An 18,589-nucleotide genomic window follows, 5' to 3' on the forward strand; every position below is an offset into this window, starting at 1 on the left:
AGGGCAGTTGAAGATAAAAATCTGTTCTGCCTCTGAACAAGGCAGTTAGCCTACTGTTCCTAGGCCGTCATTGTAAATAAGAATTCTTCTTAACTGACTTGCCTAGTTAAATAAAGGTTAAATAAATACAAATATGATGAGTCACACAGCTGGCAGCAGCCTCTCTTTCTTTTTTTCTTGCTTGTTCAGTGGAGCCAGACGGTCTCCATGGAAACAGGATTCCCACTAGTTCAGTCAAATGAGAAGCACAGAGGCAGGGTGGTTAAGGAATAAAGAGAGAGGACGGATGAAAGAGAGGGAGACAGATGAGGAAGAGCTACAGCGTCACAGACAGGAAGAATGTAATGAAGAGACGACACGGAATCTGGGTTGTCGCTAGTTACCACAGCCACAAAGTCATAATTATGGCTAGCCCATAATTAAACAGACCTGCTAGCCCAGCAGCATTCAGCAGCCCAGCATCTGAGTCTGTTTTAGTGCTCAATGTTCAGTTTTGGAGGTTAATTCATAGTAACCAAAAACAGCTGCTCGTCACCGACCTAGGCCAGCGGGCACCAGTCCTGCAAGTGCAGCTCGTCCTCAGTGTGCGTGTGTGTGTAACTCCCCCAATGTCCTCTGGGAGAGAGAGGATGCTCATAACTCATTGAGGGTTACAGCGTCACCTGTGCGATACCACAGAGAGCTGACATTCTTCTTGCCGCTGGCTGGTGGGGGACATTGTTGCAGTATGAAACACTTACAATATGGCCCTAGGACTGTTTAGTAAGTGATATGGCTCTAGGACTGTTTAGTAAGTGATATGGCACTAGGACTGTTTAGTAGGTGATATGGCACTAGGACTGTTTAGTAAGTCTCTCACAGCCAAGCTTCAACAGAAAATGTAGGCTAACTTGTTCCATATGACAAGTCTGGGCTAGGGAGCAGAGGGAAGGGAACACAAGACTTCCTTAAGTGTGCAAATGACATAATGTTTGGCATAGAACACAGGAACTTACTCTGTATGGTCAAGAAATGGCAGACCAATCAGACACAATGGATCCTTTGACACCCATAGAAAAACATTACACCAAATCCTAATGTCTGAAATCAGGGATGGAAATAATTATTAAAGTTATATAGTGGTGACATATTGGCGAGGCCAGAACGGGTCCCACTTCACACCGTAGGGCTTTCCCACTACTGAGCTAAACCAATCAAAGCGGAGCCAAACCAAGCTGTACTGAACTGGCCTGGTTACGCATCCACCATAGTTAATGGAACTGTGTTGAAAAGGATAATGTTAAAAGTTCACAATACTGTGAAGAGGGTACATCATACTGGTGTTGTGTATGTGTGTGTGTGTGTGTGTGTGTGTGTGGGGTGGGGGGGGTGGAGGGGGGTGGGGGGGGGGGGGTAGTTGACTCACCCTGAACACAGAACTTGAGCTCCTTTATATCGATGATGGTACTGGAGGGCATCCTATCCGGAACCTTCCTGCTCATGCGGTTGTAGTTCCGCCTTTTCTTGGTCTCTCCCCACAGGTTGGAGCCGCCGTGCATGCTGGGTATGTTGAGGACGGCGATGCCTTCCAATGACGTGCTGCTGAGGTCCAGGATGATACCGTCACACTTGGGGGACGGAGAGACAGAGATAAAGAGAGAGGTAGAGAACGAGAGGTAGAAAGCGTGACAGGGAGAGAGAGGGGGGTTGAGAGAGAGAGTAGAGAGAGAGAGGGGATAGAGAGAGAGAGAGAGAGAGTAGAGAGAGAGAGACTACGTACGAAGACTTGAGACAATGGCTGAGACAGAGAACTGAGACAGAGAACTGAGACAGAGAACTGAGACAGAGAACTGAGTCAGAGAACTGAGTCAGAGAACTGAGTCAGAGAACTGAGTCAGAGAACTGAGACAGAGAACTGAGACTGAGAACTGAGACAGAGACTGAGAACTGAGACAGAGAACTGAGACAGAGAACTGAGACAGAGAACTGAGACACAGAACTGAGACGGAGAACTGAGACAAAGAACTGAGACAGAGAACTGAGACAGAGAACTGAGACAGAGAACTGAGACGGAGAACTGAGACAGAGAACTGAGACAGAGAACTGAGACAGAGAACTGAGACAGAGAACTGAGACAGAGAACTGAGACTGAGAACTGAGACAGAGAACTGAGACAGAGAACTGAGACAGAGAACTGAGACAGAGAACTGGGACAGAACTGAGAAAGAGAACTGAGACAGAGAACTGGGACAGACAACTGGGACAGAGAACTGGGACAGAGAACTGAGACAGAACTGAGAAAGAGAACTGAGACAGAGAACTGGGACAGACAACTGGGACACAGAACTGGGACAGAGAACTGAGACAGAACTGAGAAAGAGAACTCTATGGCTGAAGTATCTTCAAGGAGGCTTCACAGCGCTGGTCCTTTTGATCATTAGAGTGTCGCAAGGGCTCCTCTTCAAAAGGTACTTAGTGATCATTGTCTATTTTGCACTTACTTACAAGGGAAAAAACTATAAAGATTACGACCTTGTGTTTTCATTTAACCTATGCTATTTTAAATGTATTTTTATGTATTTAATTAACTAGGCAAGTCAGTTAAGAACAAATTCTTAATTACAACGACGGCCTACCAAAAGGCAAAAGGCCTCCTGTGGGGACGGGTGCCTGGGATAAATAAAGAATAAAAATAAATAAAATATAAATATAGGACAAAACACACACCACAACAAGAGAGACAACCCAACACTACATAAAGAGAGACCTAAGACAACAACATAGCAAGGAAGCAACACATGACAACACAGCATGGTAGCAACACAACATGGTAGCAGCACAGATCATGGTACAAACATTATTGGGCACAGACAACAGACATCTAATGATGGTGTCTTATGACAGTATGTTTTATGTGAACCACATACACTGACTATACCAAACATTAGGAACACCTTCCTAATATTGAGTTATACCCCCCCTTTTGCCCTCAGTACAGCCTCAATTCGTCGGGGCATGGAAAGCATTCCACAGGGATTCTGGCCATGTTCACTCCAATGCTTCCCACAGCTGTGTCAAGTTGGCCAAATGTTTTTTGGGTGGTAGACCATTCTTGATACACACTGGAAACTGTTGAGCATGACACAAACTGGTCCGCCTGGCATCTACTACCATACCCTGTTCAACGGCACTTCAATATATTGTCTTGCCTATTCACCCTCTGAATGGCATATATACAAACATGTCTCAATTGTCTCAAGGCTTAAAAATCCTTCTCTATCCTGTCTCCTCCCCTTCATCTACACAGATTGAAGTGGATTTAACAAGTGACCTCAATAAGGGATCATGGCTTTCACCTGGATTCACCTGGTCAGTCTGTGTTGAGGAAAGAGCAGGTGTTCTTAATGTTTTGTACTCTCAGTGTATAAGGCTATCTGATACAGCCTGAAAAGAGCATTGCAAGAATATGGACAAACTGCTTATAACTGTGTCCATTTGGGGATATTATTGGGAGAGGCACCCGTAGACATTACAGTAGCATTGAATAATATTTACAGTAGCATCAAAGTACATGTTTTCATCAATACATGACATAATGTTGCCTTGAGTGTGGAGAATTTCACAGGAAAATATGTTGTCCCAGCTAGTGATTAAGTACAAAATATTTTGTACCATCAAGTGGATGTTTTTTTGTCTCAGTTTAGATTTTGCACTAAAATAACTTACTTTAACACTTTCGGTCCATGTGTGCACTTTTCCATATGTTTAAATAAAGTCCTAATTCAACAAATGTGTTCAAATAAGCCACGTAGAAACAGAAAAAGAAATAATATTCACAAAATGTGAAGCGACCGCCCTCGTTGAAAGCAAATGATGTTGGAATGTACCACATCATGTACAGCCCTCTAGTGCCCCCCCCCCCCCCCCCCCCCCCCCTCCCCACACACACACACACACACACACACCTTTCTCTGTCTGGAAGTTTACTCTGTGGAGCTTTTAATAGCCCAGTTTAATTACATCTTGCAGGGCGATATAACTTGTTCCTGTTACGCCACATTTCATCACCCATCACTCTGCCCTCTGCTCCAAGGCAAAACACCGGAGATTTGACTTCTCGGCACACCGTGTGTGTGTGTGTGTGTGTGTGTGGTGTGTGTGGTGTGTGTGTGTGTGTGTGTGTGTGTGTGTGTGTGTGTGTGTGTGTGTGTGTGTGTGTGTGTGTGTGTGTGTGTGTGTGTGTGTGTGTGTGTGTGTGTGTATTAAACACTGAGAATAACATGTGTGGGGACTTGAAGTAACACCTTGCTAAGCTTTTCAAAAAACCTGACGACTACTAGCCAGCCAAGGGAGCTCCCGGGTAATGTGAGGTTTGCAGTTTGGTTTAATAGTAATGATTAAAAACATTATCGCGTTAATCCCAGGCTAGGTTAATAGACTAGGTTAATTTGTGTCTGTGAATCACTTCCTAAGGTCTGAAAAATGTGACATAATGCTGTATATTACCCAGACTATGGAGGTGTCCCAAATGCACTCGGTTTCCTATATAGTGCATTACTTCCCATAGGGCTCTCGTCAAAAGCAGTGCACTATGTAGAGAATATGGTGCATTTTACACACACATTATCACTGCTACTTTATATCAAACACAGACTAAATTGGTGTGTTTGTCTATTCCTGTTGTGTGTGTGTGTATATATGTGTGTGTGTGCATGTGTGTGTGCGTGCGACGTGTCCTCTCTCAGCAGTACAGAGACAGTTACCTGACAGGCTGGCTTGATGAAGCATTCGCTGAGAGATAAGAATAGCTAGCTGCCCCATGGGAGTTAAATACTTTGGTTTAATATCTTTGATGTCTTTCAAGAGATTTTTTAAAAGTTTGCAGGTAAAAGCCTGTCAAATAATTCTGCAACAGCGATGAACTGATTAAACTTCCTCATCTCAAGTTTCATGTCTATCAGACGTGTTGATACAAAATGGGAATCATGAGATGTTGGTGTGTCAGCTCATCTCCAGCCAATGTTTTAAATACCTTTTGATGGGGATAGAGAGAGACAGAGAGGAGAGATGACATTTGGGGTTTGTCAAATAATCTTAAAATTAATAAACTAACTGTAAGTCCCTCTGGATAAGAGTGTCTGCTAAATGACTCAAATGTCAAATGTAATCTCCAGCCGAAGAGTATAGCGTTGACTCACCTCGACTTCGATACACTCATTGAGTTTCTTGCACGTGGCAGAGATGGTCTCAGTGGTGCCAAACTCAAAGTACCACAACTTGTTCTTCATTCTGTAAACCAAACAGGAAGGAGCAGGAAGATGAGGAGAGAAAGTGTCATCAGGGGTCCTCCTGCAGTGGAGGACCCCTGGTGAGGTGGAGGTGTGATGTATTTCTATTATTCAGTGATGGCAGAATCTGTCAAGCCTATGGCACGTGGAATGTGAAATGTATGCACATATTGTAGTTGTCCTAGACTCTATGAGTCATACCTGGTGGGAAATTGAAAACAACAACTTTTGACAGGTATCTGTCACATTTGCTGTCATGTGGCAGCAGGTAGCCTAGTGGTGGCAGGTAGCCTAGTGGTGGCAGGTAGCCTAGTGGTGGCAGGTAGTCTAGTGGTGGCAGGTAGCCTAGTGGTGGCAGGTAGCCTAGTGGTGGCAGGTAGTCTAGTGGTGGCAGTTAGCCTTGTGGTGGCAGGTAGCCTAGTGGTGGCAGGTAGTCTAGTGGTGGCAGGTAGCCTAGTGGTGGCAGGTAGCCTAGTGGTGGCAGGTAGCCTAGTGGTGGCAGGTAGCCTAGTGGTGGCAGGTAGCCTAGTGGTGGCAGGTAGCCTAGTGGTGGCAGGTAGCCTAGTGGTGGCAGGTAGCCTAGTGGTGGCAGGTAGTCTAGTGGTGGCAGTTAGCCTTGTGGTGGCAGGTAGCCTAGTGGTGGCAGGTAGCCTAGTGGTGGCAGTTAGCTTAGTGGTGGCAGGTAGCCTAGTGGTTAGAGTGTTGGACTAATAACTGGAAGCTTACAAGATGAAATCCCTGAGCTGACAAGGTAAAAATCTATTGTTCTGACCCCGAACAAGGCACTGTTCCTAGCCTCTCATTGAAAACAATAATTTGTTCTTAACTGACTTGCCTGGTAAAATAAAAATGCGAGGATCAACGAAGTGCTGCTAACCCAGCCCAAAGCCTAAACTCAACTAGGGGACAGTATTTCATTTTCAGAGCAATGAAGCACAAAGGACAACAACATGCCCAGTCACTTTAGTGCTGCTTTGACATTGCGACAATAAACACATTTTCGCTTCAGTACCCCTATGCCAAGGCTGGCATGACAACAATGACTTTGGGTGTGGAACGGCGCCCGAGGCTACCATAAGATCATGTTTAATGTTTTTCCCCCCTGATTCAAAAACATGCCAACAACCTTGAGCCTAACAAAGTTGAAGTTTATGTTCACTTCTGCCCTGGAGTTTGGTTTGTCAGAGGTGAACTGCTTGGCATTTTTAAAACGTAGATGTATCACTTTTTCTGTGATTTACACTAGTAACAAAGACACATACAAAGGGGATATGCACATCCCAAACACACTACCTTCAGAAAAACCTGTTCTGGGCAAAACAAACTGTAGCTAAAGAAATAAAAGGCCTGCCCACAGTCCAATGCTTCTCTACAGCGATCTATTTCTGCCCAGAGTCCAATGCTTCTCTACAGCGATGTATTTCTGCCCAGAGTCCAATGCTTCTCTACAGTGATCTATTTCTGCCCACAGTCCAATGCTTCTCTACAGCGATCTATTTCTGCCCAGAGTCCAATGCTTCTCTACAGTGATGTATTTCTGCCCCCAGTCCAATGCTTCTCTACAGTGATGTATTTCTGCCCACAGTCCAATGCTTCTCTACAGCGATGTATTTCTGCCCAGAGTCCAATGCTTCTCTACAGTGATGTATTTCTGCCCAGAGTCCAATGCTTCTCTACAGCGATGTATTTCTGCCCACAGTCCAATGCTTCTCTACAGTGTTTTAATTCTGCCCACAGTCCAATGCTTCTCTACAGTGATGTATTTCTGCCCACAGTCCAATGCTTCTCTACAGTGTTTTAATTCTGCCCACAGTCCAATGCTTCTCTACAGTGATGTATTTCTGCCCACAGTCCAATGCTTCTCTACAGTGATGTATTTCTGCCCCCAGTCCAATGCTTCTCTACAGTGATGTATTTCTGCCCACAGTCCAATGCTTCTCTACAGCGATGTATTTCTGCCCACAGTCCAATGCTTCTCTACAGTGATCTATTTCTGCCCACAGTCCAATGCTTCTCTACAGTGATGTATTTCTGCCCCCAGTCCAATGCTTCTCTACAGTGATGTATTTCTGCCCCCAGTCCAATGCTTCTCTACAGCGATGTATTTCTGCCCACAGTCCAATGCTTCTCTACAGTGATGTATTTCTGCCCCCAGTCCAATGCTTCTCTACAGTGATGTATTTCTGCCCACAGTCCAATGCTTCTCTACAGCGATGTATTTCTGCCCACAGTCCAATGCTTCTCTACAGTGATCTATTTCTGCCCACAGTCCAATGCTTCTCTACAGTGATGTATTTCTGCCCCCAGTCCAATGCTTCTCTACAGTGATGTATTTCTGCCCCCAGTCCAATGCTTCTCTACAGCGATGTATTTCTGCCCACAGTCCAATGCTTCTCTACAGTGTTTTATTTCTGCACACAACAAAGATACATGTAAAAGAAGACAAAGGACCCAGGCTCCTGGCTGTCAACACAGCCTGGGTTCAATAGAGAGAGAGAGAGAGTTAAACTAAACATTATGGAAATGAACTGAACTGCAATTACATTGAACTAGATTTAATCATTGTTATTTCCTCCACTCTCTGATCAGTTTACAATATCCTTGCCCCCAGGGGAAAGAACTGCCTATCTAAGTGGGTCTGTATTGTAAAGACTTGGGACATACTGTTTTACTGAGCCCTGCTCTTCAATCTTTTCAACCTCCCCAGTCCTGGTGAAATAGTGATGGTCCAGAGAAAGCTCAGTGAGACAGACAGAGGGCAGAGTGTCTGCGGGTTTTCGCTCCTTCCTTGTACTTCATTGATGAATTAAGGTCACTGATTAGTAAGGAACTCCCCCCAGCTGGTTGTCTAGGGCTTAATTGAAAGGAAAAAACAAAATCCTGCAGACACTAGGCCCTCCATGGAATGAGTTGGACACCCTGCAGAAGTGTGAGTGTGTGTGTGCGCGAGAGAGACAGACATAGATAAAGGAGGACACACACCCAGACTCATTGGGCCCTATTGTTCCACCAGAATGTCTACCTCTCTTGTGATTTGCCTGTACTGTTTGATCACCGCCCTGGACTCACAAACAGACTGACAGACAGACAGACAAGGCTGTAAATCTCAGACTGCCAGAATCAGCCTTCAACCATTAACTGCATGGTCTTACACAATATGTGCACCTCTTCCTGTACAAACCCAGGCCAATGAAAGATCACCGCTCCTCTGGAAACGTGTTCTACTCACCAACGACAGTAAAAGACACAATTCTCTCACAGGTCAGTCTGGTCAAAACAAACAGTAATTGTGTGTCCTTCTATGCTGCTGGTGGCTAACCAAAAGTCCTGGCCGTTTTACAGTGTGTTCCAGAAACATGGGGTTGCCTTGCTAATGCCGACAACATGGTTATTGGCAAAACAAGCTCTGTTGCCATGTGGGCATAGCAACCCTTCATGTAAGGCAGGAGCAGAGCAGGGCTCTCTAGACAGAAGACATCTATGGATACACATATTTCAGTAGAATAGGAATAAAGAAACAAACATTACGATGTGTCAATATTTTAAGTGAGAGATCTGCTAGGTACTTTCAGTAGGCCTATATATCCCACCAGTCGTCAACTGTAAATATCATTTATTTGAGTTGATACCTGCGCACTGTCCCTGGCTGCCCTATAATACTCCACTGTTACTTTAAGACCTTGTTCAATGTTCAGTCTTCCTCACACTCACCTCACTGTTCACTAGAAACTTTTGCTCTGTCAAATTAAAGGATTATGAGCATATTTAAGAACACAATTAGGCATGGTTTCAATTCTCAATGAGCCGAACTGCCTAACCTCATTAGCTAGTTTCCACTTGAGAAGCCCTGTAAAAATAGGATTAACTCAAATGTTTTTTTCTCTCCTGTGGACAGAGGAGTTTGACAGGGAGACAAAGCTACTGTACCACTACCACAATCCCTGCTCGTATCCCACTGAGCCTGGCTAAGAGCGGAGAAAAATCTTCAGAAATCTACAGAATAAAGCAGCATTGGCCTAGGCTCACAGCCTACTGGCACTACCCAGCTAGGACATTCAGTTCCTTGGAACATGTGGGAGCTTATGTTTTTGGTTTCCCATTGGTTCTGGGAACAAAGCTATACGATTCCTGACTGGGTAAAATCAACAACAACAAACAATGTAAGTTGCAGGGAGGTTTTGAGAAAGTTTTCCGGAGTGGTTTTATTATTCATTTCCTTAGATATTAATCATGCAAACATTTTTATTGTGGCACAGCATCAGTGAGAATTTAACCTATGATCTTTTCCCTGTCCATAGAATTAGTTCACTGTGCCACCAGGATGGAGCTAACATGACATGTTTTTAACTGATACAAAGCTGTTAATTTTTATCTATTCAAACTGACCCCCTTTCAAAGGAAACAAGCATTCATTAAGATCAGGTGTTGCCATTTAGTGTGTGTGGCCAACACACCTGAACACACTTAACAAGATAGAGGCTAGAGAGAGTTTTGTAGACGCTGAGAACGGAATTTATGTTTATATATAGCTTCTTCGAACGTTACTAATGTTTTCTTGTTTTTTTTAGAAAGTTTTCTTAATGTGCTGAGAACATGACTTTAAATAGAACCATGAAGAAACCTTCAGAAAACGTTATGTAGCAGTACTGAAATTCCCACAGAAGTACGTTGTTTTTTAACGTTCTCTGAACGTACTGAGAACATTACTTTAAATAGAACCACGAGAAAACCTGTAGAGAATGTTATGCTGAAGTACTGAAATTGCCACCTAAGAATCATATGGTTCTCAGAACGTTCTGTGCTAGCTGGGTACCATGCACCATTTTCAGAACATTGTGGGATGGTTGTATACAAAATAAGCATAGGATGACCAAGCTCTCACCAAGTTCTGTCTGTTCTATGATATTGTTCCAGAACATTATGTGCTAGCTGGATAGTGGATAGGGGCCTTTTTTTGTGTGCAGCCTGATAAGAAAAGGTTTTTCATTTATATGCTTGAGAGTTGGGGCGGCAGGGTAGCCTAGTGGTTAGAGCGTTGGACTAGTAACCGGAAAGTTGCAAGTTCAAACCCCTGAGCTGACGAGGTACAAATCTGTCATTCTGCCCTTGAACAGGCACTGTTCCTAGGCCGTCATTGAAAATAAGAATTTGTTCTTAACTGACTTGCCTTATTTTAAAATAAAAAGCTCAATATGCAAGGCTGTGCTTGTCTGTCTGTAAAGCATGGGGCTGTGAGTTCACCGGTTCAAACTGTGCCCCCAGGAAGCAAATTCTGATCAGTCTTCCTGATTGTAGCCCAGCCAAACACATTACCAACCAACGTTGATGGATGGATTCATATTTCATTAACGGAGGGAGGAGAATGTAGCCGCATGGGAGAGGAGAAAAAATAATACAGGTTTTATGTGGTTAAAAGAGTGGCTTCAAATTCAGAAAAGGCCTGGGGGCACGCACTCATCCATCTGCCCACGCCCTGCCCCGTCTCTACCCTTCATGCCCCTAACAGGGTTGTGTCCCCCGACCCTCCCTCCTCCCTTCCCATTACACTCACATCTGGCCCACCCCCTCAGAGTGATAACAATCTCTCCTAATCCCCTGTGAGAGTAGTGACCTGCTGACCTCCCCCTGCCCCCTCCTCCCTCCCCTCCCTGTATCTCCGGTACAGATCAGTCAAAGCTCATGGGCAGCACACACAATCCTGACTGAGATACAGGGCCTGACAGACAAACAGACAGGAGGAGACTGTGTGTGTATGGCTGCACCGTGGCTTGTGCTGCAACACCTAGAGATAGGAGGGGATGGGGGACGGGAGAAGGGGGTGCTGATAAATGAAGGTTAAATAAATAAAAATCTCAGTTTCAGATCATTGTCTTACACTGTCCTGATTGGTTGGGAGGTTAGGCTATTCAGGGAAGCCATTAATAACAATTTAAATGTTGTGTTGACACATTCCTTGTTAGGGTAAATCCCTGCCCAAGGGGTGATGCCATGCACCCATGGTTTTATAACCTCTGACCCTGGCTCCTTGCCGTAGACTACACTAACAGGTTCAGCCAATGACAGACAAGGTAGTTTTCAGCAGCAGACAGAGGGTCTGTAGGGGGAGAGGAGATGAGACGGTCTGTGGGGGTGAATTGTTAGATACTACTGCACTGTTGGAGCTAGGAACACAAGTATTTCTCTACACCCGCAATAACATCTGCTAAATATGTGTATGCGACCAATAAAATGTGATTGGATTTAGGGGGAGAAGAGAGGACAAGGTCTGTGGGGGAGAGGTCGTCTGTGGGATGAGAGGAGAAGGTCTGTGGGGGAAAGGAGGTCTGTGGGATGAGAGGAGAAGGTCTGTGGGGGAGAGGAGGTCTGTGGGATGAGAGGAGAAGGTCTGTGGGGGAAAGGAGGTCTGTGGGATGAGAGGAGAAGGTCTGTGGGGGAGAGGAGGTCTGTGGGATGAGAGGAGAAGGTCTGTGGGGGAAAGGAGGTCTGTGGGATGAGAGGAGAAGGTCTGTGGGGGAGAGGAGGTCTGTGGGATGAGAGGAGAAGGTCTGTGGGGAGAGGAGGTCTGTGGGATGAGAGGAGAAGGTCTGCAGGTGAAGAGGAGAGGACAGTCCTTTACACTGATCTGAGACTAGGCAACACACAGTGATCTGACACACATACTGTATAAAGGGATGCAGATGCACACATACACACACACACACACACACAGACTAAGAGATCTAACACAGAAACATTAGCTATAAAGACAGTGTATGATCTCAGAGTCCTAAAAATAATTACGCCATATGATTTGAGCTTGCTTGTCAGAGATGAGAGCTACTGTCTGGCAGGAAGTCAGCACCAGCCAACAGAGAGGACTGTGGGTATATTTATCTTTTGCACCACAGGAACACAACAGCAGGACATGACAGGTTCAAACGGATCAAACAACCACTAACACACAGTTAGACACACACACATACAGTAGACGCACACACTTACTGTCGACGCACACACATACTGTAAGCACACACTTACTACATGCACAGAGAGCAGGAGCACTACCATGAGAGGCAGACAGACTCCCTTTCTGCTCATCTCACATAGCCAGGCAGATTACATTGATTGAACTTGATTAATCAATGTGAAAATAACGAAGCAAAGCCCCGATTAGCTTGAGAATAATTCATATTGACAGCAGCTTGAACTGCAGCACAGATCCGGATCTGGGTCAGTGCTCTCCACTCAGATGTTAAATGCTCTTGGAATGGTCCACTAACCATCTAGTCTACTACATTTGAACTATACAGTATATAACATTTCCATTGGTAAGAAAACTCTACTTCACTACCAGTCCAATGATTGGAGATGCCAAGAGAGGAGATGGGGGAAGTACGGTTTTACAAATGAGGGATGATCAAAGGAGATCCCATCCCCTAGAGAAGGAGGAGCCCCATTAGCCCATTCTGGCAAGGAGAGTTCCATTCTCACACATGGGTGGGTGTCTCTCACGTCTCCTGTCAAAGCCCCTCTCCCCCCTCCTCTTTCTGTGGTGGCTGAATTGAAAGAGTGAACATATGTAACCTTTATTTAACTAGGCAAGTCAGTTAAGAACAAATTCCTATTTACAATGACGGCCTACCCCGGCCGAACCCGGACGAAGCTAGGCAAATTGTGCGCCGCCATATGGGACTCCCAATCATTGCCGGATGTGATACAGCCTGGATAAAATAATATCAAAAGTGAGACTCGGTCTTTCATTACACTCCTGGTTAAATGCAACCTAGCTGGCCTACCTGCCTCTCCTGTTATCTGCGTTGAAACCATTGGGCTTTAACCAAGACACTTCATTGTCATTGTAATCAAACCAACAAAAACATCTAGAGATTCTTTCTTGTTTCTTACAGGGCAATCCAACACTTCCTAATCTACAACTTCCTCTCTCCACACGCACACACGCACTCACACATGCACACTGGTAAAACTGGTAATGCTGGTACTGCTTGTGCTACTGGTAATACTGGTAGTGCTGGTGATACCAGTAACAATGGTACTGCTTGTGCTACTGGTAATACTGGTACTACTGGTACTATAGTTAATACTGGTGCTATTGGTAATACTGGTACTACAGGTAATACTGGTGCTACTGGTACTACAGGTAATAATGGTACAACTGGTACTACAGGTAATACTGGTACTATTGGTAATACTGGTGCTACTGGTAATACTGGTGCTACCAGTGCTACTGGTAATACTGGTGCTACCAGTGCTACAGGTAATACTGGTGCTACTGGTAATACTGGTGCTACTGGTAATACTGGTGCTACTGGTGCTACCAGTGCTACTGTTACTACTGGTGCTATTGGTAATACTGGTGCTACTGGTATAACTGGTGCTACTGAAACTACTGGGTCTTTTGGTGCTACTGGTGCTACTGGTATAACTGGTGCTACTGAAACTACTGGGTCTTTTGGTGCTACTGGTGCTACTGACACTACTGGGTCTTTTGGTAATACTGGTACTACTGGTGCTACTGGTAATACTGGTGCTACTGGTAATACTGGTAATACTGGTGCTACTGCTAATACTGGTGCTACTGGTAATACTGGTACTACTGGTGCTACTGGTAATACTGGTGCTACTGGTGCTACTGGAAAAACTGGTACTGCTGGTGCTACTGGTAGTACTGGTACTACTGGTATTACTGGTAATACTGGTGCTACTGGTAATACCGGTGCTACCGTTGCTACTGGTCCTACTGGTAATACTAGTGCTACCGGTGCTACTGGTAATACTAGTGCTACTGGTAATACTAGTGCTACTGGTGCTACAGGTAATACTGGTGCTACCGGTGCTACTGGTAATACTGGTGCTACTGGTAATACTAGTGCTACTGGTGCTACCGGTGCTACTGGTAATACTGGTGCTACTGGTAATACTAGTGCTACTGGTGCTACAGGTAATACTGGTGCTACTGGTGCTACCGGTGCTACTGGTGCTACTGGTGCTACTGGTGCTACCGGTGCTACTGGTAATACTGGTGCTACTGGTAATACTAGTGCTACTGGTGCTACTGTTAATACTTGTGCTACCGGTGCTACTGGTACTACCGGTGCTACTGGTAATACTGGTGCTACAGGTAATACTGGTAATACTGGTGCTACTGGTACCACTGGTAATAGTGGTACTACTGGTAATACTGGTGCTGTTGGTAATACTGGTGCTACTGGTATAACTGGTGCTACTGAAACTACTGGGTCTTTTGGTGCTACTGGCACTACTGGTACTATTGGTAATACTGGTGCTACTGGTATAACTGGTGCTACTGGTATAACTGGTGCTACTGAAACTACTGGGTGTTTTGGTGCTACTGGTGCTACTGATACTACTGGGTCTTTTGGTGCTCCTGGTACTATTGGTAATACTGGTGCTACTGGTGCTACTGGTGCTACTGGTACTACTGGTGCTACTGGTAATACTGGTGTTACTGCTACTACTGGTAATACTGGTGCTACTGGTAATACTGGTACTACCGGTAATACTGGTGCTACTGGAAAACTGGTAATAATGGTGCTACTGGTAGTACTGGTACTATTGGTATTACTGGTATTACTAGTGCTACTGGTACTACTAGTAATACTTGTGCTACCATTGCTACTGGTAATACTGGTGCTACCAGTGTTACTGGTGCTACTGGTAATACTGGTGCTACTGGTAATACTGGTGCTACTGGTGCTATTGGTAATACTGGTGCTACCGGTGCTACTGGTAATACTGGTGCTACTGGTGTTTCTGGTAATACTGGTGCTACTGGTAATACTGGTGCTATTGGTAATACTGGTGCTACTGGTGTTACTGGTAATACTGGTGCTATTGGTAATACTGGTGCTACCGGTGCTACTGGTAATACTGGTGCTACTGGTGTTACTGGTAATACTGGTGCTACTGGTGTTACTGGTAATACTGGTGCTACTGGTACTACTGGTGTTACTGGTTCCCGAGTGGCACAGCGGTCCCTGGTTTGAATCCAGGCTGTATCACAACCGGCCGTGATCGGGAGTCCCATAGGGCGGTGCACAACTGGCCCAGCGTCGTCCGGGTGTGGCCCGGGTAGGCCGTCATTGTAAATAAGAATTAGTTCTTAACTGACTTGCCTAGTTAAATAAATAAATACTGGTAATACTGGTACTACTGGGAATCATGCCTGCTGATGGCTGCTCCACTGAGTGTCAAATCTCACACGTTCCTCGCCTCCCAAAAAGTCCCACAAGGGTGACGGGGGCAGTGTGTGGAAATGTGTGTGTGACAGAGAGAACAAAACACTCAGGGAAGAGGGATGGACCCCTTATGCCACTCACTCTGTATTCAGCCATGTCAAAGATCACTCATTGAGACCAAAGTGCCTAGTCTCTGATGAACTGTAGATCGAGAGCAACTGTCCTGTACCAATCAATATTTAATAAGGTAACAATTACAGACAGCCAGCCAGTCAGACAACCAGCCAGACAACCAGCCAGCCAGTCAGACAACCAGCCAGCCAGTCAGACAACCAGCCAGACAACCGGCCAGCCAGTCAGACAACCAGCCAGCCAGCCAGCCAGCCAGTCAGACAACCAGCCAGCCAGTCAGACAACCAGCCAGCCAGTCAGACAACCAGCCAGCCAGCCAGTCAGACAACCAGCCAGCCAGTCAGACAACCAGCCAGCCAGTCAGACATCCAGCCAGACAACCAGCCAGCCAGTCAGACAACCAGCCAGCCAGCCAGCCAGCCAGCCAGTCAGACAACCAGCCAGCCAGTCAGACAACCAGCCAGCCAGTCAGACAGCCAGCCCGTCAGACAACCAGCCAGCCAGTCAGACAACCAGCCAGCCAGCCAGTCAGACAACCAGCCAGCCAATCAGACAGCCAGTCAGACAACCAGCCAGCCAGTCAGACAACCAGCCAGCCAATCAGACAGCCAGCCAGTCAGACAATCAGTGACAGAGTCAACAGCATCACAGCATTGGTCTTTTTTGGAATAATTTTGGAATGTGTTTGTGTCCCAAATGGCACCCTATTCTCTGGGCAGGGCCCATAGGGCTATGGTCAAAAGTAGTGCACTAAATCAGGAATATGGTGTCATTTTTAAAGCCAAAACAGTGTCTATTTTATGTGACAAAATAACAATTGTGATAACCAGCCATTCAGCAGCAGGCTAACCCCTATCTCTCTCTCGCTCTCTCTATAATGTTTCAGTCAACCCAGTGCCTGAAATTGTTACAATAATCAGAGCAAAATCCTGATGCAGAATAGCTTTTATTTGACTTCTAAAATTAGAATTAAACTTCGATAAAGATTAGGATGTGTCCTGCTAATCTCAAACTCTTGGTCTCAATGTGTTAGCCAGCATTAGACTATGGCAGTAAATCACCACTGTCTCAGTGTTAGATTAATATTATTTATTCAATATTCATGCATGCTGCTCCATTTCAACCTCCCATATGGCCTCTGTTGTCCCTTCCTATACCCCCTGGCGCACGGACTCACACGCACACATGCATGTGCACGCGCACAAACACACACACACACAGGCCTCAAGGGCAACTGCAATCAAAGAGGACAGACAGACAGGCAACACTCTTCCTACTGCACTATCAAAAGCCCATACTGCTTTGGGCTATGTTATGTGTGCTTTTTTACTGTGCATCTCAATGGAAAACATCAGTGAGCAGAGCAGGCATCAGGGGGGGATAAAGTCAAGCAAAGTCTGGAAATGAAAGAGATTAACATCAAAGGAGTTACGATGCACCGTAAAAGACCACTGGGATGGTGTATGTGTGTCTGTCTGTGTGTCTGTGTCTGTGTGTGTGTGTCTGTGTCTGTGTGTGTGTGTGTGTGTGTGTGTGTGTGTGTGTGTGTGTGTGTGTGTGTGTGTGTGTGTGTGTGTGTGTGTGTGTGTGTGTGTGTGTGTGTAACAAGGGGTGGGAGATGCGAGATTTAATTTTTTATTTTTTGTTTTACATTTTCCCCACAGTATTTAGTACATACATCATGACATGACATCATTGTTTGCTGCCCATTAAGCTCGTCAACCTCCCAAATGATGTTCCTCTTTCCCTCAATTTCTGCAATTTGAAGACAGAATGAGACATGACTGAATTGAGACCAATGTTCCCTCTAATTATTTTTGGCACTAAGCAAATTTCAGATCTGCTGAGAGCAAACTTGAACATTGTGAAAATTCTGTGCAACTTTCAGCATGTGTTTACTGTGAACACTGAGGCTGTACCTGTTTTAAGTTACAGTTAACAGTAGCCATGTAGGCTATTGTGGATATTTCATCCTAATGTAGCACTACAGTACCAGAGTGACCTACCATTTAAAAAAATTGAGAAAATGCATCCCACAACATTTTTACATGGAAATTATATCATTCAGCCTACAGTAGCGGCCAATGTGTGGTGTTCAATGTAGGCCTACATTCCATGAGACTTTAGAAAAAAAAAACATGCAGGGCTTGACAATAAGCTGTTTATCCACTTGTCCTTCAGACAAGGTGACTGAAAATGTTGTGTTGTTTGATGCAAGAAACCACTTTACAAAATAAAATGCATTATTATTGCATACCATTATTACAGAGAACCATGATACCCTCTGTCTATTGGCTACTTAGCTAAGTCAAGGCTGTCTCAAAATACAACACTGCCCCTTTAAGACAAAAAAATACCTCTTTACCTGACTTGCTTTTTAGAGATGTTTAGAAATTAACAAGTTTTATTCTTGTAGGAAGCAATCCCTCCCCTATTGCTGACTGCAAATTATATATAACTGGGCTGATAACTCACTAACTAGCAAAGGATATGAACAAAATGTGCACACCTGGCAGCTGCCACTTTGATCTCAAAACAAGTGCACCTACTCACAACTGCTCATGCTGTAAACACAGTCCAGTTCAAAGTAAATGGTATTGATCCATATATGGCAATGATCTATTTTCATATAGGCCTACTGCAGCTCTGATTGTTTATGCCTCACCGGTCTATGTAAAGTATGGGCTTAGTAGTGCATGTCAATGCAATAGAATTCTACTCCGATACATTCTGCCTACAACAAAATCTCTTGCTTAGTTCACTTCGTTTCGGTATGTTGCATTAAAAGTGGATAATATTGCATTGATTCGATCACAATTGCCACAGTAAAGGGAAACGTTGATAGTGTTAACAGGGAAAAATCTAAAACAGTGGTCACCGACCTTGTCTGAGTCAAGATCACTTTGAGTTAAAATTCATGCTGACCTCTACCGCTCAGATTTGTTTTTAACATGACTTAAAAAATGTAAGCCTATGCAACATTAACCAATTAAA

At 44.8% G+C, this 18,589-nt stretch overlaps 1 protein-coding gene across 4 annotated transcripts in view; it reads right to left on the reverse strand.

Annotated features, from left to right (window-relative positions):
• LOC110502101 (diacylglycerol kinase beta) overlaps positions 1-18,589 on the reverse strand; it is a 140,634-nt gene that overhangs the window by 19,652 nt on the left and 102,393 nt on the right. For 2 of the 4 annotated variants that reach the window (XM_090216108.1, XM_036959240.2), the window contains 2 exons: positions 5,178-5,268; positions 1,406-1,607 (listed from right to left, as the gene is read on the reverse strand). In XM_090216108.1, the coding sequence (XP_090072234.1) occupies positions 1,406-1,607; positions 5,178-5,268 (293 nt within the window). The remainder of the gene's footprint in view (positions 1-1,405; positions 1,608-5,177; positions 5,269-18,589) is intronic. The other 2 variants (XR_016490636.1, XR_016490637.1) reach the window with 1 other exon arrangement.

This window comes from Oncorhynchus mykiss, chromosome 22 (genome assembly GCF_057628025.1).
Source record: "Oncorhynchus mykiss isolate SJ-2025 chromosome 22, ASM5762802v1, whole genome shotgun sequence".
NCBI lineage: Eukaryota > Metazoa > Chordata > Actinopteri > Salmoniformes > Salmonidae > Oncorhynchus > Oncorhynchus mykiss.